Here is a 22,198-nt window from a genome sequence, read left to right on the forward strand (position 1 = left end):
GTAACACCCTCGCCCGGTGGTGAGAAGGAAGCGCACCTAGGCATTCATGGGACTGCGAAGCAGGCTGGGAGTTGTAGCCGGGGGGGAGTCTGAGGGTCAGCACGATGACCAGCAGCTGACCCTGTTCATGTAAATAGTGTGATAGTAGTTTTAGTGTTGTGTATAGCCTGTAGTTAACGAGTTACCACCCTATCCATGTGTACGTGTTCCGTCGGTCTCCTCATGCGTGTGTACATCCTGTGTGTGGTTCTGGATTTTGATAGGTTTCGATAGGAGAGTAAAGCAGTCGCTTGGTTTGCTATCTCGTCTCCACTTGTCCTTTGTCCTGTGGGAACTTGAAAACACTACAATATCAATATTTATTAATGAAACCTGTAATACTGCTGTGAACATCTTATAAAAACAAGGAAGATTGCAAACAAGAAGCCCATGTTGTTCATTTGGCAGGTTAGTAGCTAAATTTGTCTAAAATTCCTTGACACGGCCCAGAGTTTGGGTCTTAACCTCATAGCTAGGGAGTCGATTTCTGATGCACTCGACACTTTGTGTACAGAAATATTTCTTGTTTTCTGTCTGAAATGAATTTCTGTGTTTGATTTGTATCTCTTGAAAACTGAATTAGACAGCTACGTCAGATACAAAATCACAGATATTGATCAATGGGACAAAAAGTGATCCCTGATGCCCAATCCATGGCTATACACCTTCAAATACAGTTGTTCCTTTTTGTAAACCACTTCTGAATGAAAGTACATACAACATTTTGGGTACCAGCATCTTTTAATTGTTGAATTACTTTTTTGTGTCTTTGTTTTAGTGTTATCAATTGGTCTGCAAAGAATTCTAGTCAGTTAGGTATGACTATCCACTTCTAAAATAATGTTAGGTGTGTCTAATTGTAAGCACTCTGCCAGATAATCACTTTTAATCTCTCTAATCATGATACACCCTTTCCAGTCCTACTGTGAAGAAACTGTAGACCAGTCAGTCAGGAGAGTTACATTTGCAAAGCTGATTGACACTCAGAACTCAAAGAGCAAAGTTACTCTGTAATAATGTTTGGACATTGTAAGAAGGGAAGTGAACAATTACATAATAAAAGAGGTTTAAGATCTGATTTTGTATGTAGGGAGAGTTCATGAGGGATTAAAAAATAACTTGGTGTCCTTCTAGAAGCAACAACTTTACAATAGCATGGTGAATCACAACTAGAATATGTGCATTAAAAGAAACAATGCTCCAAATCTTCTGGTTTCTGGTTTGTTTTAAATAGCAGCTTCGGATTCATACTGGAGCAGTGGACATTCTTTGAATACCCAGGTCAATGATTTTTATCACATTTAGGCTTATGGTGCTTAAATCAGAACCCTCTTTCAGGCTCAATGGCTCTTGTGTTTATAACCAAAAAGGCCAACAAAGCTTCTTTTTATTTGTTCCAATTTAATTTTGAACTCAGTCGGCACCAAAATCACACAAATATGTGATTTAGACTGACTTACTTTTGACAGTTTGCAAAATTAAACGATATTTAGACAAACCACGAAGATGATTTTGGTGGCACTCTGGGCAGCATTGCTGCCTCACAGCACTGGGGCCCCGGGTTCAAATCTGGACCTGGGGGTGCTGTCTGTGTGGAGTCTGTATGATCTCCCCGTGTTCACGGGGGTTTCCTCCCGCAGTCCAGAGACATCCTGGAGGGTTAATTGAAGAATTGGGCAAATTGGCCCTAGATGTGAGGGTGCGCATGTCTGTGTCTGTCCTGGGATGGACTGGCATCCTATCCGAGATGTATCCCAGCTTTCTTACTTGTTGGGATAGGCTCCGGCTGCCCCGCGACCTGAATGGGATAAAGGTGTTTAAGGTGTTCCTGAAATAAAACATCTTCTTCATCCCTTTTTTGATTGTAATGGGGAATACATTTTGAACACACAGAAGTCTGCACCAGATTGCTATCAGCAAAGTGGTGCAGGGCTCGTGCATTGCAGACAGGAGAGAGAAGGGTTCCAGACCTACTAAACACCCCCCCCCCCCCCAGATAAAAATAAACTATAACCTATGATTAGAATAGGTTATGCGATAAAAAAGCAAAAAAACATTCAGCTGACAGCAAACCACACAGCCTTCAGTCTGGCAGATTGACGTCTGTGAAACCTTTTGCTTCCTGCATTGCATTGCAAGCTCTTCGTTCAACTTACCACAAAGGAACCATCTAGAATTGTCATTGAATACCAAAACAGAGGAAAATCTGGGTGGAGTGGAAAAGCAAGTCTGCCGTCCAATGAAGGAACCTTCAGAATAAATAAAATGTCCTGTTCTTAAACCTGTTCTATCAATTAGTGTCTGTGTTAAAGGTTAATTGCAAGAAGGCACTTACTGTAACTTGATTTGGCATTTTATTGGATTTCTGAAACAATATCGAATATAAGTGGGTAATATTTCATTACAGCAAAATGGAATGAAGGTTAGTATGGTGGCACAGTGGTTAGCATTGCTGCCTTGCAGGGCTGGGGCCCTGGGTTCAATTCCTAGGGTGCTGTCTGTGTGGAGTTTGCATGTTCTCCCTGTGTTTGTGTGGGTTTGTGCTGGGAACTCTGGGTTTCTCCCACAGCTCAAAGACATACTGGAAATTAAATTGACTTCTGGGCAATTCGGCCTTAATGTGTGGGTGTTTGTGTCGTGCCCTGTGATGGACTGGCGTCCTGTCCAGGGTGTATCTCGCTTTGCACCCATTACTTGTCTGGGCTCACCCCCGTCCTTGAATTGAATAAAGAGGTTAGAAAACAGATGCATGGATGGAATTGTGATGGCAAAGAGTAGATTCCGCTTCATGTTAAATATTATCGACAGTCATTGCAATTATACCCACTGGCATCAGACACTCAATTACTACTTCAGCTGCCACACCACTGCAGCTCACCTGAATACAAAGGAGACTGAGAACCGAGAGATCACTGCATTAATTAGCGCTTCTGACAGGGCTTTTCACCTTTTAGATTCAAAGAACACACAAAGATTCCAAGATCATCCTGTTTCATGCTCAGCCATTTTCTCCCCTTTGACCAGGTGTTTGACGTGCCTATGAGCAGGAAGATAAAGATTTGTGTGATCCAAGATCGAACGTGTTAGTCTCCCCGGTGCTGCCCGTTGAGTTAATCTGTGTGTAGGGGAACCCCAGAGAACAAAGTCCAAGCTGAAAAAATATAACCAAGGCATGTTTTTCCAGGTGTTTTAACTTCCAATGTCAAGTCTATGGAAGCCGACCTGGAGTGGAAGCTTGTTTCCATATAAACAATTTTACTTCTCTGCTGAGAGGCTTATTTTAGGAATCAACTTCAGGTTTTGACATTCTTAATTAATATTAAGAAATGCTTTGTTAAGATTAAGGATTATGATGCATTATTAGAAGATGCATCATTAGGATTAAGAATTCATAGCAATTCTTGTGTTAAATTCTACTTGTTTTGCATTTCTTAATTCCCTGTTACATAGTCCAAACTCCAAACTTTGAAGCATTTCATTGCTGTTATGCTTATCACCAAAAAAACTGAACTCAGAAACGGACAATCGGATTTATTTCCTCGTGAGCCGTTTATTAGATATCTTAAATGTGAGCTACCCATTGCAGTAAACTTCCTCAGGCTGCTCCGGCCCCAGCACACATCTCGTGTCTTTGCACCACATTGTTTTAACATTCTCAAGCGGTTAGATCTGTAGGTGTTGATCCTTTTCGTAACCGAAAAGTGAGGCTTTTCTTACCGCAGACAATCATAATCAAGTCAGTAGTGCGAGCCCACGCTGTTTTCCCCAGAGAACACTCTGTCCCCGCCCACACACTCTCTAAAAAAAGCCTTCACCTTTTTGTATACCCCGAAAAAATCTTTCTGAGAAAAAAGCGCACAGCTGTATTCATAATAGGAAGAGTGTAGCACTGCTGTTCACACAATGGCACTACGTTTCCAATTACCCATAGGAAACATTGGGGGCAGTTTATGTCCTGTTGATGTTTTGCCCTAGAATGTGAGAGGTAAACTCATCAGAACCTCAGCACCTGACATTAAGCAAACCATTTTCCCTGACTTCACTTGTACAGCTATTTCAGAGTAGAAGTTTTATTGCATTGGTTACAGAAACCATGACCAGGGCTCTGAAGGCAACAGGCACTGTCATTTTTTAATTCCACACCTCCACTGTCCTTATTTGTCATGTATCGTACTTTCTCTACTGGGTTCAATTTGTGGGGTGCTACCTGTGTGGAGTTAGTATGTTCTCCACATATTTGCATGGGCAGTCCAAACTAACAGTGCTAACTGGCTTCTTAGTGTCTGTGTGTGTCTGTCTGTGTCTCTGTGCGTCTGGGTGTGTGTCTGTCTGCCCTGCGATGGACTAGCGTCCCATCCAGGGTGTATCCTTCCTTGCTCCCATTGCTTGCCAGGACTGGCTGCTCCGTGACCCTGAACTGGAAGAAGGGGTTAGAAAAGGGACGGATAGACTTCAGCTTCTTATACTGCTCCTTGGGGATGTATAAAGTACTTCGAACTGATTTTTTTTTTAGAGAAACGAACTTGAATCTTGCATTGTGCTTGCTCAATTTATACCTTTAACAATAATAATACCAATAATAACAATAATAATTTAATAATACAATAATACCTTTAACAGCCCTACTCGAAGAAACTGTACATTTTACGTGGAAAGTTCAGTGAAATGACTATTTCTACACAGCAGGCTTTTAATTTCAAAAGGATTCTATATCTAAGCATTTTGTTTCGTTTTGAAAATTGTAACAAGACAAAGTAACAAAAAGTGAAGAAACATAAAAAAACAGCCAGATAACAAACAAAGAGCTCGAACTTGCTTATGCCTTTTTACAGTATTCTTGTTGCATTAAGAAACTCAAATTCACAAAATGACTGGATGTATAAAACAATCAGGGACAGGACCAAAGCCCAGTCTTTTTCAAAACATTCAAGAGAGGGTTCCCAATCGCTATGGCACCATTGTTTCAGGTGCCACAGGCACGAACCCTCTCCACTGTAATTAAGGAGATCAGCTCTTGAAACAGGGTCCAGTCACAGATCTCCACTCTTAGGAGATAATTCTTTTTGGCCACAACCCTTCCGAACACCAGTGCAGTGTTGTTCCTCAATTTTTCCCTGAACACTGCAGCTGAACTGCCGAAGAGTGCCAGTTCAGGATCCGGGGGTACACTCTTCCTGAACACTTTTCAGTATCACTGCAACACTTCCTCCTGACAAAGCCAGAGCAGGCGTAGAGACATCCATCTGAGGACCTGCACCTGTCACGCACAGGAGAGACCGGAGGGTCTATTCGGCTCAATTCAGTTTTAGTCGACGCATGACCTTTCACGATTTAGTGTCTAGGCTCTAAACAAATGCGTTGCGAGTGTTTCCTATCGCATTCGTGAAAAAACAAAAATGCCACATCATTTCTGTGTTACCAGCATCCGTGAATGCCATGTGAGTCAGAAGTTAGTGTTCAATACAAAGGAGACTTTAGTTATTGATGTTAAGAAACGCAGTGAATATCAGGGAATCCCAGAGAAACATGAGGCAAATGATTCATATGGTACAGAAGACCACCTGTAAATGTTCCTTGGCAGCCTTACAAGTCTTAGTCTTCTAGTATTTTCTGAAAGGTGTTACAAGGTGAAAAGGGGCAATCACTAGTATTATTCTTATTGTTTACTGTTATTGCTTACAATTGGCATTGAGGGATGAGCGGAGCTGGTTCAGGTTCTTTTTACCAACACGTAGCTCAGATCAAATGTTCAGCCTCTGCACATTTCATATTGGAAAAGGACTAGATTGTAAGATCAGCAGGCATGATCTTTTTATTATTAATGATAAATGATATTTAATTCTTTTATGACTATATTAGAGCCTTATGGTTCGTGCAACCCGAACACTGTAAAAACCTATCTGCAATCAGCTCTTGTGTAAATGTGCTGAACGCTGGGACAGAAGGCCTTGCAGGCTTTTATTGCGTTATGATCACATTTCCTTGCTGGGACAGAAATCTGTGATTAATCTCTTTCACGGCCAACATCTCTTTTCCAAAATATAGTCTGACAATTCCCTTCACTTTTCTTTTTGACAAATTACAGATGAATTCTTTAAACATCACATAGAACTATTAGAAGGTATAAAATTATACATTTTTCAGAAGCATGAAAAATTGCCTTGCAAACGATGTTCATCCTCTAGGGTTCCGTCTCCTTACATGATGTAGAAATAAAAGCTTTCTTGCACCCATTAAAAGTAGAACATGTGATGTATAACATGACTTACAAAAAAAGCTTGTGCATTGCAACCAAGCATATTTTGACTTTGTCTTCACATTATTACATTAGGCTAAGAGGCCAGCATCAGTATATTTCTTTACTTTTACTTCATGTATAGATTAAGAGTTGGCTATTTTGACTGCTCTGCTCACCTGATGCGAAATGATCCAGACCTGAGATTTCAGATACTGGCTCATGGCCACAAAACCTGTGACCGCACACGGGAAAATAAGGTATCTGAGGGAGGTCTTTTACAGATCACGGGCACTGACGCCCCACACTGAAGGAGAGGCGCGTCCCCCACCAGCTGCACCACAAGCCTGCAAACATGCGAAAGGCCACAGGGGGCGCTGTGTTCGGGGAGAGAGCCCCGACAGCTGTGCGCTGCTAATGTGCTCGGGGAACCCCGGTCACGATCAGAGAGTGATATGACACAGGCTCGGACCTGTGAAGCCTGGATCACACAGTTCAACATGAGCTCAGGTGGGCGTTTTCACCAGCTGAGCCACCTGGGAAACCCTAGCTTCAGTCTGAGGAAATAAGTTCAACTGTAGGGCAAATGTCAACCTCACTTGACATTTGACCTGGCTTAAGAACTATATTCCTATGACACCATTATGTGCTAGCACAGAAATCGGTGTAGGTGTACAATTGAAAGCAGATGGATTTGGCTCGAAAGAAACCAACACTTTAACAAAAGGCAATTATTTTAATTCACAATTGTAGAAAACAAAAAAAAGTAAAACTGAAAACAAACATACACAGCTTGCCAGTACTGTTATAAGAGAATGGTAATTGAAATTAGAGTACAAATCGCACCATGAAGTTTGGCAGATGATGTTCCAGGAAGGGATATCACCGAACGGGAAGTGTGCTCTACTTCGTCATGCCTGAGGGAAAAATAAAACAAGCTGGAGACGCACCTGCTGAAGCTCCAGGTGAGCCCCGAAGGGCTGCAGAAGCCACTGGCCTGACTTAGTGCCGACCCCCTCCCAGTACTGGGGGAAAAAAAGCTCACGAAAAAAGACGATGAAAAGAACAAAAGGCGAGAGAGGGGTGTTCTGGGCACCACGCACCTCATCTGTGTCGGCTGCGGTCCTTGTCTCGGGACTTCTTGGGGCTCCTGCTGCGGTCCCTGCGGTCCCTGTCCTCCTGCCGGTGCTTCTCCCTGGCCTTGCCCTGCTTGTGGTGCCGGTCTCTGTGCCTGTCCCTGTCCTGAGACCGGGAGCGCGAGCGGGATCGGGAGCGGGAGCGCTGCCTGTCGGCCTTCCTCCCGCCTCTCCCCCGCTCTCTGTGCGGGTCCTCAGGGCTGTCCTGCACGCCGGGAGAGAGAGAGAGAAGGTAATGAACTCGGTCTCCCTCCCTGACACGCAGGCAGACTGACTCTTCCATCCATCCATCGTCTAACCTCATTATCCAGGACAGGGTCGCGGGGGAGCTGGAGCCTATCCCAGCAAGGGACGGGCACAAGGCAGGATACACCCTGGACGGGATGTCAGTTCATCACAGGGTGCACACACTCGCACCAGGGCCATTTATCCAGAAGCTAATTAACCCACCAGCATGTGTTTGGACTGTGGGAGGAAACTGGAGCACCTGGAGGAGACCCACGGGGAGAACCTGTTCCCTTCCTGTGCTGTGCTGTGCTGCACTGCCCCCCCCGTGTTTGTCAATTTTTGTGAATTAAACACAAGCAGATTCAAAGTGGATTTGGGTTAGAAGTCAGCTTCGGGTATTATTACGATAAGAATTCTAACTACTGAGAATAAGTAAAAAGAAAATCTTGGGAAACTGGTCAATTTAACTCACAGTATTTCCAAGTTCAATATTAGTGTTAAAAAGTCTTGCGCTACCTGTGTCACAAGTGTAAAATAATATCTTCCCCATGTGCAGGAAGTAGACTTCACTTCCTTTACCTTTGACTTCTTTGACTTCCTGCTATCCTCCTCATCGGAGTAGTGGTGCCTCTTCTCTTTGTGCTTTTTCCCAGAATGCTGATGGCTTGCTGCTGGCTCTTCTTCCTCGTCGCCCAGAAGGAGTTCGTACCTGGAGCTTCAGGAAGTGTTCAGGAAAACCAAACAGGAAGGAATGATTTCGTCTCCACCACCTTGTCCCTCTATGCCAGGAACACCTGCCTCTCACATTCCCAGCATGGTTCTTATCTGACCCTATCCTCATTTGCAGAATGTGTCCCTTGCTTACTGCTCTACACAGCTTCAGGTCCAGGCTCTGGTGCTGCACCCTTCCTGCCAACAATACCTACCTGGGCAAATTCATCCAGAATCCCGCTGTCTCTCTGTCTTTTCTCCCACTACTCCATCACTCCAGTCTCTCAGATGGCTGCCTCAGGCAGCACAAATCCAATTAAAAGCTCCTGTTCTCACTGGTCACTGGCGTAACCTCTCCGCTCCTGCCCATCGCCAGTCTCTGCCGAAACCTGCAGCCGCCCTCTCTGCTCCTCGTCTTGAGCCAGAAGCTCCGTGTCCCTTCTTGATTCCCCACTTGCAGAGCCCGGTCACTCTCCTCCCTTGCTCCTCGGCAGCAAGGTGAACTCATCTCAGAAACTGGAAGTGCTCAACCCGTGCTGAGCTAGGATGTGGCACCTGCTCATGACTCACCTGGTTAGACAAAACACGTGACCCCTCAGCTTCCAGTTATATCCATCGGTCGCCCTTAGACAAGAATGCACTGTCTTTAATCCTCATAGCAGAAATGTCATTTGATTTCCCCTGTCAATCACGCCTTAACGTTTGTTATCCACACCACCTTTAATTGCTTCCTACTGCTTCAGTTATTTATGCCCTTCGCGTATTCATTTTTTATGAGCGGTTTTTGCATTGCACTTCCAATAATGATTAAGTTTGCTCTTTCAGAGTCCTGTAAAACAAATTGCCCCTTGGGGATAAACATGACTCTCTGGCTCTGGTTAAGGCAGTGGTGGCCTCAAGTGGTAGCAAAGGGAGGCGACGCTGAACGCAACCTTCCCCACGGTACAATACAACATGCCCTTCAGGCCCTCAGCCTGCCTGCTGCAACAGAGCTACCAGCAGGCCTTTCGCTCGCTGCAGGACCAGAATGAGTGATGCGCTGCTGGAGTGGCTGAGCGAAATCACTCACTAATGCTAAGGGCATTAACTAGATTCGTAACGGGCTACAATCCCTGTTTTTGATTTGATTACCTGTGTTGTGACTACGAGTGCTGAGATTAGTGGCGGGCAGAGCGGTGGCTCTGTGGCTCAGGATCTGTGCCTGTCGCTGGAAGGCTGCCAGTTCAAATCCCGCTGCTGGCAGAGGAATCCTACTCCGTTGGGCCCCTGAGCAAGGCCCTTCGCCCCAGCTGCTCCAGGGGCGCCGTATAAATGGCTGACCCTGCGCTCTGACCCCAAGCTGTGTGTCGCATGGAAAGCAGGCTTTGGTATGCAAAAAGACAAAATTCTAATACAAGAAATTGTATATGGCCCATAAAGTAATCTTATTAACAAGATAAAGACAGGGAATAGAAATACCCTATTTCTATAGGGCAGTAGGGGCAGGCAAGATGGAGATTCCTGTTGACCAAGGTGTGGCACTGTGAGCAGCTGTGTTCCTGCTGACCCGAGTCCAACCAAGAAAACTCTTCCTAGACATGCTGACTGCCTGTCTGGGTCTTGTTTGTCTCCTGACTTTATCTCCAGTACTGTAGTTGGGATCCCTGAACCAGCATGTTACTCCAGAAGGCTCTAAATGATGGGTGAAGATATACTATATAAATGCATAAAATTACTTCAAAATCAATACTTAAAAAGAGACATAAAAATACACAGTCCCAGCATTGTGTATTTTGTAATTATACATTATTACCATGCATTATTTACTAAAAATTCACTAAATTCCCATACAGTGAATCCGGTTCCCATTTTCACTTTCAACAGCTCAGGGCGACAGAAAGGATACTCTTGTCTGGGTTTTACTTTGTCTTTCAACGTCAGTTTGGAACGGCTGTCAAGATCTTTCTCATAAGCCTTGAAATCATCTTTAGTGTACTTCCCACCTGAAAAAACAAGCACAGCAGAAAAACATCATTTTAATATCTGGACTGGAATTCAAAACTCAGTGAAAGGGTTTATTCTGATCTCTTTATAAAGACATGAACTAATTACCGACTGCTGATATCACTGCCTTCTCCAGCAGCTGTTTTTAGTACAATGATACTTGAGAGTTTTGAATATCTCCAACACTTTTAGATCTACATATTCTGAGAACACCTGCTGACTTCGCTTATTCATTTTCTTTGTCAATTGTGTTCAACCGATAAAAAAAAAAGAGAGAAACATCTTCTTGGCAGAGCACAAGTGATGAATCTCTTACTGTAACCCTGCAAGCCGGAGGACTCGGGCTCTCTGGTGAGTCACCTCAGGCTCTGTGCCAGCAGAGACAGTAGTGATTTGTGTGCTGGGAAGTAACGCACCAGATGGCTTTCAGCCAAGCTTAACATACACCTTGGTGACTCAAGTAGTTTCCATGAGGTATGCTTTATAAATGTGTAAATGATAAATACACATTTAATGAAATAATAATTTTAGTCCAGAACCAACACACTGCAGTAATGTCAGTGTAATGTCTGTATTTTGCAGTTATTACATTTTTTTCTGTTCTCAGAAATAATTTTAATGATCATGGCAGATGATAAGAAGAAGAAGAAGAACAATTGAAGTGATTCCTGTGATAAGGAAAGGGCTCAATTGTCCACGAGTGTAATCATTTCAAATATCATAGTTGTGATGACTGGACACTATGTAATCTTCAAAGGAACAGGTAAAGGTTTATTCCCTGCTGGAAAGAGAAGAAAAGAAACACAGCGTTTCAGCTGCGGAGCCTTCTTCAGGTATCAAGGTGTCAGGCTCCTCAGCCGAAACGTTGCGTTTCTTTTCTTCTCTTTCCAGCAGGGAATAAACCTTTACTTGTTCCTTTGCAGCCTACGCCTGCTGACGCAGCTCCCTGCTTGAACTACTATGTAACCTTCAATAACTCACAGAAATACACAATATACACCCGCCCCTCGCTATAGGTCCGATCTGATTTATACAAAAATGGTCTCTCACTTACACTGAGAAGTGTTTCCACATTATCATCTACATACAGCATTCTCACTACTGCTTGCAAAGCATTTTTGTGCCAACAAATTACCTCTTAGAATCAAGTTATTTACAGACACCCTTCTGAATCTCCAGGAAACTGTGAAAGTCACTTGCCTTTTCCTTTCCATTTAATCTTTGCAACAGACTGGCTAAAATCCACATGGATTCGCCGATCGTCAATCAGCACATTGTCCATCTTAAAATAGGCCTTCTCACAGTCTTCTTCCTGTTAAAGTGCAACAATGAAGAGATTATCACTCAAATGCAAAATCAGCACTTGCGCTAGGTCAGATGCATTGTTTGACAAACTGGCATGTTGTTGAAAAATGTATTAAGAACTACAATGATAAACTTTCTATACAGGGAGAGTCGTACAGGGTGAAATGGAAAAAAAACAATCCCATAAAATTGCAACTCATTATGTCTTTTTATAACTATCATGAAATACAGGCTTGACTTGGAAAAACATTCAGACTTTATTTTTCTTTACATGATTTTCAATTAACCTGCTTCTGACCGGTCATCTCTACATACCAGTAATCTCAATCCAAGTGAGCAGATGTTTCAGAGTGTAGTGTCGAGTTCTACTTATTATCTGGAGGTGCTCTTTTCATCCCTGTTCTTTTAGAGGCTGTTTAAAACATCTCATTGGCAACCTGACACATGAAGGACAGGTTCTCTAGAAAGTGACCAAGTGCTGCCCTCTGTCTGTATAATCACTCCTACAGCACTGAAACACTAGGGCAGCACAGATGCACATGTGGAAGAAAGACAACGTCTTTAATCACAAGAATCTGCAGTTGCTGAAGTGGTACAAAAAAGTTCTGAGCCTCATACAGAAGGATATCATGGAAAGCAGTTTCACAGCATCTATCCAAATCAAATTATGATATTCCACATTAAATATCTTTGCTGTCTGTCCTGTCTTTCTCACACCTGAAGAAAGCTTCACAGCCGAAATGTTGTGTTTTCTCTCTTCTCTTTTCAACATGGAATAAACCTGTTACTTGTTCCATTGCGGACTACGCATGCTGACGCAGCTCCCCACCTGAACTACTTATGATATTCCAGATTACCTAATTCCTTCATACGCTTGTAAAACATATAATATAACCACTCAGTTTGGAATGCATTAATCGTTTCTTTACAGCTTGGTTCACAGCCACTACCCCTGCACTACACGGGGAGAAAGAGGGCAAGCCGACTCAGTGTGATGGCAGGAGAGTTGCGTTGTTCAGTGATGTTACTGCAAACCTGAAAGCACCCAGGAAGCTGCAGTGGTTTTGCCTGGATTGCCTAATCCCAAGCCTGATTCTCAGTAACCTTGTGGCTGCCGCTTGGGAAATCCTGGTCAGCATTAAGCAAACTCATTCACTCTAGTGGTCCGGATTTGATTCAATTGATTTAAGCATTACTTAGTATTATTTTCTTATAGTGTTTTTGGTTTTTAAAATTAAATACCATTAATTAAGTGCCATTAGCAGTTTGCCTCTTCATTAGATGCCATTTAAGCAAAACTTACTCATTACCCCAAGAGTCTGGGATGTTTTTGAGCATCATTTACTGGAATTGAAAATATCATATTTGCGGTCCAGGTGTTACAGAAGGAAAACAAATAAGGAAACCATTGCTCTTGAATGAAGAACTGGAAGCGACAGAAAGGATTGAAAAAAACACAAGTGGTTGAGAAACATACTTCCTTGAAATTAGCCGCACCGAGTTCAGCAGTTTACGTATTTTGTAATGTTCACTACATTAAGATAATAATGAGTGATATTGAGGGATTTTCTAAACCTCGGGAAGGAGTTGTCAGCTTTCACTTGTTTCCAATTCCTTTAATAGCTGTTTCCAGAATAATACATCTATAGTACAAGAAACTGTTTAATTTGACATGTGCAGTGACATTTAACCCGTTTCCAAACACAGGCTTTCCAACACAAGTTTTCTACATGCTAGAGAAGTTTTTGGTTCCTGGTATGTTTAGAAGAATAACATCACTTGGAACTAGAAGGTTTTCTTGGCACACAGTCTAATTTAAATCAATAACAACGGTTGCAATCCCTACCTTTTCAAATTCAATGAATGCATAGCACAGCGATTCTCCCGTTTTCCAGTCCTTAATAATCTCACAACTGCCAAAAGAGAAAGCAAGCATTTGACATCTAAAACCAAAAACGTGCGTGTAATCTGCATTAAGGACAACATTAACTGAACTGTGCTTCATGTGCTACAAAACGTCTACTGTATCTACAGTATGCAATGGGGGAAAAAACATTAAAGAGAATTCAAGTGTTTGTGAATAGAGTAACCAGAAACTGGTCTCATTTGGAGCATGGGTTGAGTCCAATGGGTTGAGTTCAAGCCCTGCATTCTGTAGCGTGATATTAATGGGCAGCAGTGGAGTAGTATCAAGCAGGACACCGCTAGCTGAGGAAGGTGCCATAAATGCAAGTGTACAAATGTAAGTCACTGTGGATAAAACCATCAGCCAATTATTATTATTATTAATTATTATAATAATAGCTAGACCAGGATTCCCTAGGCAGAGGCACACGCTTGGTCAAACACTGCACACTCCTGGCCTGTTCAAGAACATGTTGTCTGTCCGATATCTATAGTTAACAGAGAAATGGACATTTACTTAAGGATATCTAATAGATCTGGTCTCTGAAGATCTTTGTAAAATTGTTTGGAAAAAGTATGACCTAGCTTTATGGTGACTTGGACATTTTGTGCGTCTGTGTGGCAATCACATGGTTAGGAAGCGCATTCAGGCTCATCCTGTGAAAGCCACTATTCATAGTGCTGTCCAGTACAGATCACTGGCCATGATCTGCAGTGCATTGCTGTTATCTGTGGTTAGTCTCCATGGAGGCATTGCACATTCAAAGAATGGTGCGGTCAAGTTCCAATTTTCTCTAATTGTCTATTTAAGTAGGTAAGTCAGTTTGAGAACAGATTGTCATATAAAATGATGAACTGGAGAGTACCCATATATGCAGCAAAGCATTTACAATAAACATCTGAGCAAACTCCTTTGCTTAATGGTATTACAGCAGCATTTCAACTACCATTTGCTTGTATTGCAAATCAGGCACCTGCTAGGCTGTGATGTAAAGCAATACGTCTTGGCTCTCTGTTCAGCTCAAAAGCTCTGCTACCTGTGCTCTTAGTTCATGTCACAAAACGAAGCGCATGTACTTGTCATCCTACTGGAGCAGCTATGATGACATCTCTCTCTCTCTCTCTCTCTCTCTCTCTCTCTCTCTCTCTCTCTCTCTCTCTCTCTCTCTCAGCCTGATGTAGGCCAACAGCAGCAAGCTAAGTTGAATAACCGCACATTGAGAATTGTGCAAATAAACCAGGCAAATAAAATAATACCAAGAAAATTTAGACTAAGGCTACATCGGTAACGCTGTAATTCTACGGCAAATGCATTATCTCACAAGGAAATAATGTTCAAATTACATACTGACTGTAATCGCAACACAACAATATTTATATTCAGGAAGATTAATATGATCTTGGATTCCACTGTAATTATATATTCAATGATAAGATCATATGTGAACCTACACTACTTGTAACAAATGCTTTACTCGTGTAAATGCATTATGAAACATTTCAGATGGTGTGCAAAAAATGTCAGCCCATTAGAGGAAGTTCATACTGTAAACAGTCTAATTAGGTAATAACATTTAGAACCTAACATGGCAAAAGACAAAAAAAATCAGATTAAATTTTTGAAGCTTCTATATGCTACATGTTGTAACATCATGTGATTCTAAATACAACCAACTGAGCTCCTGTAGTTTGCTGGAAACAAACACTGGAGAAGAAAATGCACAATGTTATAACTGAACCATTGGTTTCTGAATATTTTCCTTTCTCTCTTTTTTTCTTCTGCTGTGTGCACTGTACTTTGTGTGTACTTACACAGCACTTTGAGTTTCTTATTATATTTTATGACTGAGGGTGGGTTTGAAGCAGCTCATTAAGTAGGAGTCTCATTTCAGAAAGCCAAGAGCACCACAAAATCTACTCTATATTGTGCTCAGAATAGCAGAGGTAAGATGCAGTCTCACCTCTTGATGGATCCAAAGCGAGAGAATATGATTTCAAGATCTTCATCTGTCGTCACTGGGTTGAGTTTACACACAAACAGGACGTTTTCAGGTGGTTTAATTTCAGCATCAGGCAGGTCGCCCACCTGTAGCAAAAGGAAGATTTGAAAGGCTGGTTGCTGTTGAGCAATTTAATCTAATATCCTGTCCACTGGGATTTTGTCTGTAAAGAAGTAAATTAAAAGCCCTCTGCTGTGTTTTGCTGCATTACATAATGCATGAGGTCCGAGAGATGCTCAAGGGTTATTTCTGATGGAACAGTTGGATTATTCCAGGCAGCTGAGGTTTGTGATGAGCTTGTGGCTCGGACACCAGCCAGCTTCGCAGAATCTTCTTACCATTGAAGCACTTTGCACTGAATACGACTACATAGTAATGCACAAAGAAACGTAGCACTGAAGCCTAACATTAGTGCCACACGCACAATTGCAGTAAATGTGAACATGTTTCCAGTATGAAACGTTGCAAATGCTTGACCACCACCAGTCCTGTTGAAAGCTGCCAGGTCAGTGTTGTCTGCTGTTGACAGCAGGGGAGAGCTGCTCCCACAAAAATCACACCATGGAAGGACTTTGTCACCACCGTTGACTTGAGGTCTGGATCGCCCTCAGAATGCACCGAAGGCATTTCTGTATTGAAGGAGATTCCTCCCTACATCCCCACACTTCCGTTTCCTCGCCGGACGGCTTGAGCACCGCACCAGCCAGCCGAACACTCGGTCCAAGATGGAATTCTGCATCGGAGGAAGAAACTCTCCACCACTCCAGCTCAGAGGCTCTCTCGGGGCACAGAAGATGCGAGATTCTGTCTGCCATGTAACGGGCAAACGGCCTCTGAGCAAGATGCAGGCAGAGAAGTACAGTCTGCTGATGTGCGAAGGACTGCAACTCTTTTTGGAATTTCTCGTGCTGCAGCTGCAGAAGCCCGAAAATTACTTCTCAGATGGCTCGGCTGAAAGTGATGGTCCTCTGCTGTCTAGGATTAGCCTTCTCTACAAAAAGGCAGTTTTCCGGTTTCTCTAGACTAGTCTTCTGTGCACCTCTTCCTTCCAGGCAGTGTCTTTCACAGACAGCCCATCCTCAATTATACAGATAGCAGCCAGGCGACCTTTGCAATTCACACACAGCAAGTGGGTTGATCTCTACACGTTTTTACTTGAATTACAATTATATCTTTTGAATGGCTACTTATACAGATCCCCAATCCAGTCATTTGGGCAATTTTAAGTCAACTCAAATATAAAAAACACTGAGCACATGGCATTATCATGAAATCTCTCAGCCTGAGCTCAGTCCTTTTTTTATCCCAAGGAGCAGTATGAATCTATCAACTGACAGACCTATCTTCTCTCCGGTTAAATAAGACTTGCTGGGAGGAGGTGTTGTAAAACACCATGCAGGGGTGAAACGTACACCTCTTCTCCGTGCCCAGACGGGCTCGTTTCCTCACCATCTCCAGAAGGATGGCCTGGGTTTTGGCCTCCTTCTCTTTGAGCTGCTCGTCCAGTTCCTCTGCACACTTTCCTTGGCCATCGTCGATGTCTTCATCTGCTCCAATTCTACCGCTCTGCCAACATAATAAAGAGGGACATTTTGAAGACATGGCAGTTTGCGGTTCATCACCTCCTGCCGACCACACGTTACTTTTTGTGACACTTTGTTGACTGAATATGAAAAAGCCAGGGTTAGCAGTGCCTATGCATATGTCCCTTATTTTCCCAAGCATAAGGAACCTGTGTTCTACAACTTTTCCATAAATGTTACTATTATAATGTTTGAGATACTCTAAATACTCTTCTCTTTTTGATTGACTGCCATAGAAATTGACCGTTTTTGCTATTTCATTGCATACAATGAAAAATCTAGACATTTGAAAATGTCTCTCTTAACTAGTGGTTAGTTGGTTCATTTCAAAAACGAAAACTCTGATGGCCCTGGTTGTTGTACTGTTTCCTAGGCGACGTTTGCCATGAAGTGACTCTGGAAAGCACCCCGAGGTTGTCGTTGCACTGGACGGATACAGACAACATCAAGTACAAAGCCGACCGGTTTGTTCAGCTGCTGCGGAACACAGCTTAAAAAAAAAGCACACATCGGTAAGAATCAAAACACGGATTATCACTCCTGTAAGCATTCGCAAATATCATGTTTTTATAGCTAAAAAAATCTCTTTCTGAACATCGCAGAGCAAGATTATTTTTTCCCCCCAACCTTTGTCCTTCTGAGAATTGCTTAATTAGGATTTCTCAGTTTCAACTGACTTTTTTTTGTAGATTGGGAGGAGCTTTTTTTTATTTTTGTTCATATTTTCCAAAATCATTATCCATCTGCTTTCTAAGAGCTTTATCCAGTACAGGGCTGTGGGGGAAGCCAGAGCCTATCCCGGCAAGACATGGGTGCAAGGCAGGACACACCCTGGAGAGGAGACTCCAGTCCATCGCGAGGACCGGACACACACACGGACACACACACTCACACCGGGACCCATTTCTCCCAGAAGCCTATTAACCCACCAGCATGTTTCTGGACTGCGGGGAATAAAAAAGAAAAACTCGGTGGAAAGCCGTCATAACCCCATATACCCATTACAGCATTTATAAACATTACTTTATTTCCTCATCGACCGCCATCGGTGTCTAAGGATGAACTCACATCCAGCTGCTCCTTTGTTGGTTCGGGGGAGCGATCGGGAATTGGCAGACCAGGGGGATCGTCGAACGGATCATCCAGAATCACCGTGTGGTTTATTCTGCAGGAGGAAAGAACGCACTCTTTGCATTCTGGACACCGCCACACAAAACACCGCTGGTTCTAAGGTGTGATTTCAAACACAACATTCTTTTCGAAAACAGGCAGACGGTATACATATACTTCAATAAGCAAGAAAAAGATAAAAAAAGCAGTAGATCCTTTTTATACTTACTCATATCTATGTAAAAATGCAATCCATCTAATTGGTTCCTAATTATTAGAAATATATAATAATTTAACCCTGAAGAGCTTTTTTTTGGACAAGAAGAATGCACAAAGATCTGCACACTGCTTCTGACAGTACCACTTTCATAAAAACAGACATCCATTTACTTTTTCTTTAAAAATGGTACTCAACAGCACACATATAATACCTTGATTTACTTATTTGTACTTGTTTTATGAATGCTGAGTGACTCATGTCAATAATATGAGAAAGAAAGGCTCATGATGCTTTACTTGATGTGCAAGCAATTGTTTCACTTTTTGCAAACAATGTGTGAAATATTTCACAAGGCATGTGGGATTTCATGTTTGGGTGTGTGCTTGGAGACTCACCTGATGTCCTGGTAAGGGATGAAGTCTTTATCGACAAAGGCTTCATTGATCTTCATCAGCACATCCATACCTTCCGTCACTTCTCCAAACACCGTGTGCACTCCATCCAGGTAGTCCAGGTTTTCCCCAGTGGTAATAAGGAACTGCAGAGGGAAAAATAACACTTCTTCAAATGGTAAATATTTTTGAAGAATTTTCACTCTTCAAAACCCATGAATGTTTTGATTTGAGCAGTTTACAGCCATTTAATCAAGTCTTGTTAAAAATGATGTCTACATAATAAAACATTTCAAAGGACTTCCCTTTTATAAAGTTTTTGAAAGAAATAAGAGAGTTATTTTTTGCATTTGTTGTGAATTTAGTGACAAGGATACAATTAAAATTGACCAAACCCAGAGCTAAGCCAAGGAGAAATTATTCTCGCAAAACATATTTTCACTTTCTGGAGTATTCTTATTGTGAGCTATTGGATTAAAACTTAACAGCAACAGAGACACACACCCAGTAGGCTAAATCAAAGTTTTACTCCAAGTATAAATACTGAATCTTCTTACAACTGGTGTCATATTTACTAAGTGTTTAATTAATTTTGTAACTGTTGCTTAAACACCATGATTTCATATAAGTAAAATACATCCTCCTTTAGAAAAACTTAAACAACAGGCAAAGACCAGACCTTTACCAAGCTTGACGCTGCTTTGCATAAAATGCCTGTACCGAACCCTGAAACTACATTCCAAATGGTACACTACACCTACAGCTAGAACTGAAGGCTTCCATACTGTATCTACTGCAACACTAAATCTTAAATTACTGATGACTAGTGTGCTGTGATGCCTGGAAGCAGTATAAAGTTTAAGCCTTAAAAAGTATTTGCTCTTTGGAACAAGTAAAGGTTTATTCCATGCCGAAAAGAGAAGAAAAGAAACAACGTTTGGTCTGTGGAGCCTTCTTCAGGTGTGTCAAAGGTGTATTTGCTCTTTGCCAGTTAACAACCATGTAATGTTAATACTCATTCTGAAACAATTATTGTGCACTAAACTTTTATTCTATGGTAAAATGCCATCTAACACTCTCACAAAATGTAAATGCATTTAAATAGATATTGTCAAATTTAACAATAAACATAACAATAAAGCTGTTATGTAAACAGCTGCAACAACTGTTTGACCAATCCAATACAGGGGCATAAAGGAACTGCAGCCTAACCCAGCAAGCAACAGGCTCACTCTGGAAGTGGGACACCAGTCCACTGCAACCAAAACAATCTACAACAGCAATCTAGCATTCCTTAAAGGTCTTCCTTCCCAGCAATGACCCAGTCCAGCCTTGCTTAACTTTGAGAACATTTCTGTGGTTAAATGTCTGACACACAACCTGTACTTATTTGTTCGTACACTGAAACACATTAGTCCTCACAGTGACTAGTTTTGGCTTGGTTAAAGGGCACAGAATCTTTACCTGAGAGCCATGCTGGTCGCTACCGTTGTTCACCATGGAAACCGTCCCCTTCTTCCTGTGTTTGATCCGGGGAGCCTTCTCCATCTCGAAAAACCGGGCCTGGTCCCCGTACAGCTTACTGGTGCAGGAAAAACGGATTTAGGAGTTGAAAACGCATCACTTTATAATAAGAGACAAAACAAAAAAGGCACTGATGAGCATTAGCCCTCAGTGTATGATTACTGTTATTTGTTAACCAGATGCCTTTCTCCCAAGAAACCATCAAATTGAAAATAAGGTTAGCACCAACCACGGAAAGCAACGCAACTGTCTAGGAAACACAATGAAACAGCAAGAACTGAATCAGAACACACACACTGTAGCTACAACACAGTCACAAAAAAAACCTGTGTTTATATGTTTTACTTTAACAGTGAATACGTGGAATAAGTCAATAAGACAGCAGCAGGCTGAGAAGTAAAAACACCAGTGTCTGAGTTACACAGCCGAGATATCAAAGGTGTTGTCTAAAATTATGAATCTCGATCAAGTGCCAGAAAACAGTCAGGGATTGAGCCTTTCGGGTGTCTTTGGCTGTTTTGAACTGTGCCCCCTCTCATTTTTCACAGGAAAAAAAAAGTCTAACCTGAAAACCGAGTCACCCCCACGGCCTGTGCCAGTTGGGTCTCCAGTCTGGACGATGAAATCCCTCTGGAAAGGCAAGACCAGCACAGCTGAGACAAAGTGGAGGAAGGGTTCTCTTATGTGCTGGAAAACTGGTATGACTGGGATAGGACAGTGTTGTCTGAACAGTCAAGAACTTTGCAATACAGAGTAAAGCAGTATTAGAAATATGAAGCAGATTTATAAGCAGAGGAATTTCATACAACAAATGTTCCAGGCAGTGGCTTACATCTTAGATTTGGACACTCAGGGTTATATGTAATCTTGCAGAAGACAACTGTGCATTATAAGACTTGATGTATATAGAACAGAGGATGATACACACAGGAAACAGAAACCGTCCGTGTGTAAGACTATCGAAAATCCAGATGTATCCATCTCCGTCTTCCATTACTGATGAATTCACCGCCTATGTGGATTTCTTAATACTTCAGACGTGCTTAAACACATTAAAAAAGCAGACACTGCCTTATAATACTGATGAGTTATACCCGAACGCCGCAGTGTGTCAATGAACTATAGAACAGTTTCCTTCATCGTCACGAACTTACTTTTAGAAGGCGACAACAATTTAACTGAACGATATTACCTGTACATTGTGAAAGAGGCAGTAGTTGTAATATTTGATTCTGCATAATTTCAAGAAGTTTAAGGAAGCTGTAAAAGAAAACAACTGCATTAACGATGTTATTTCTACATATATCGCAACACGTTGCATTTAACGGCCTCGTTGTCTACAAAGCAAAACGTTAATAAACATGCCTAACAGTGATACTTCAGACTGCGCAAGCTTCACAATTGCCAGTGTACCAGGGACAGGCGTCAGTTCCATTCAGGAAAACACGCAGTTGGGCTATACCCATCTAGGCCTTTTATTTTTACCAAACATTACTTTTTTTTTTTACAAATTCTGAATTATAATCATTAAAAACAATTGAAAATGCCGTCCTGATATACAGAGTTCACGACTTGAGGTAATTACGATAATGCCTACCGCAACATAGTTAGGTCAAACATTTGTCTCCACAGATAACTGAGACGAAATGTATCGCAATGAAATATTCATTGCTTTGCTATTACGTGATGTTTTGTCTTACCCCTGGGCCTTTCTTCTGTGTATAGATCAAGGACGATATCCCCTAAAGTTGTTTCTAATAGTACAGCCATGCTCAGAAGCGCTCATTACCGGACTTTACGTCATCAAAAAGCGACACCTCAATGCGA

General features: G+C 42.1%; 1 protein-coding gene across 2 annotated transcripts; it reads right to left on the reverse strand.

The window, feature by feature from the left end:
- Positions 1-3,564: 3,564 nt before the first annotated feature.
- ppil4 (peptidylprolyl isomerase (cyclophilin)-like 4) lies at positions 3,565-22,189 on the reverse strand. 2 transcript variants are annotated; one of them, XM_088909565.1, is made up of 14 exons: positions 22,072-22,189; positions 21,564-21,631; positions 20,937-21,001; positions 20,312-20,429; positions 18,851-18,993; positions 18,194-18,290; positions 16,992-17,108; positions 15,504-15,628; positions 13,484-13,550; positions 11,533-11,644; positions 10,235-10,331; positions 8,218-8,353; positions 7,378-7,615; positions 3,565-5,296 (listed from the first exon to the last, which is right to left on the reverse strand). In XM_088909565.1, exons 1-13 carry the CDS (start codon positions 22,139-22,141, stop codon positions 7,379-7,381), a joined length of 1,452 nt encoding a protein of 483 aa, XP_088765691.1. In that variant the 5' UTR covers positions 22,142-22,189; the 3' UTR covers positions 3,565-5,296; position 7,378. The 2 variants fall into 2 exon arrangements, with proteins under 2 accessions (XP_088765691.1, XP_088765690.1); XM_088909564.1 differs by lacking the exon at positions 3,565-5,296 and adding an exon at positions 6,996-7,191.
- Between the last annotated feature and the right edge of the window lie 9 nt (positions 22,190-22,198).

This window comes from Atractosteus spatula, chromosome 2, assembly GCF_055471065.1.
Source record: "Atractosteus spatula isolate fAtrSpa1 chromosome 2, fAtrSpa1.hap1, whole genome shotgun sequence".
In the NCBI taxonomy this organism is placed as follows: domain Eukaryota; kingdom Metazoa; phylum Chordata; class Actinopteri; order Semionotiformes; family Lepisosteidae; genus Atractosteus; species Atractosteus spatula.

Bases quoted from the DNA above. Each gene is read 5' to 3' on its own strand.
- ppil4 (XM_088909565.1), bottom strand. From the start codon at position 22,141: ATGGCTGTACTATTAGAAACAACTTTAGGGGATATCGTCCTTGATCTA. The intron at 21,632-22,071 runs GTAAGACAAAAC...TTTCTTTTACAG, and splicing joins CACAGAAGAAAGGCCCAGGG to CTTCCTTAAACTTCTTGAAA. The intron at 21,002-21,563 runs GTAATATCGTTC...TTGCCTTTCCAG, and splicing joins GCCTCTTTCACAATGTACAG to AGGGATTTCATCGTCCAGAC.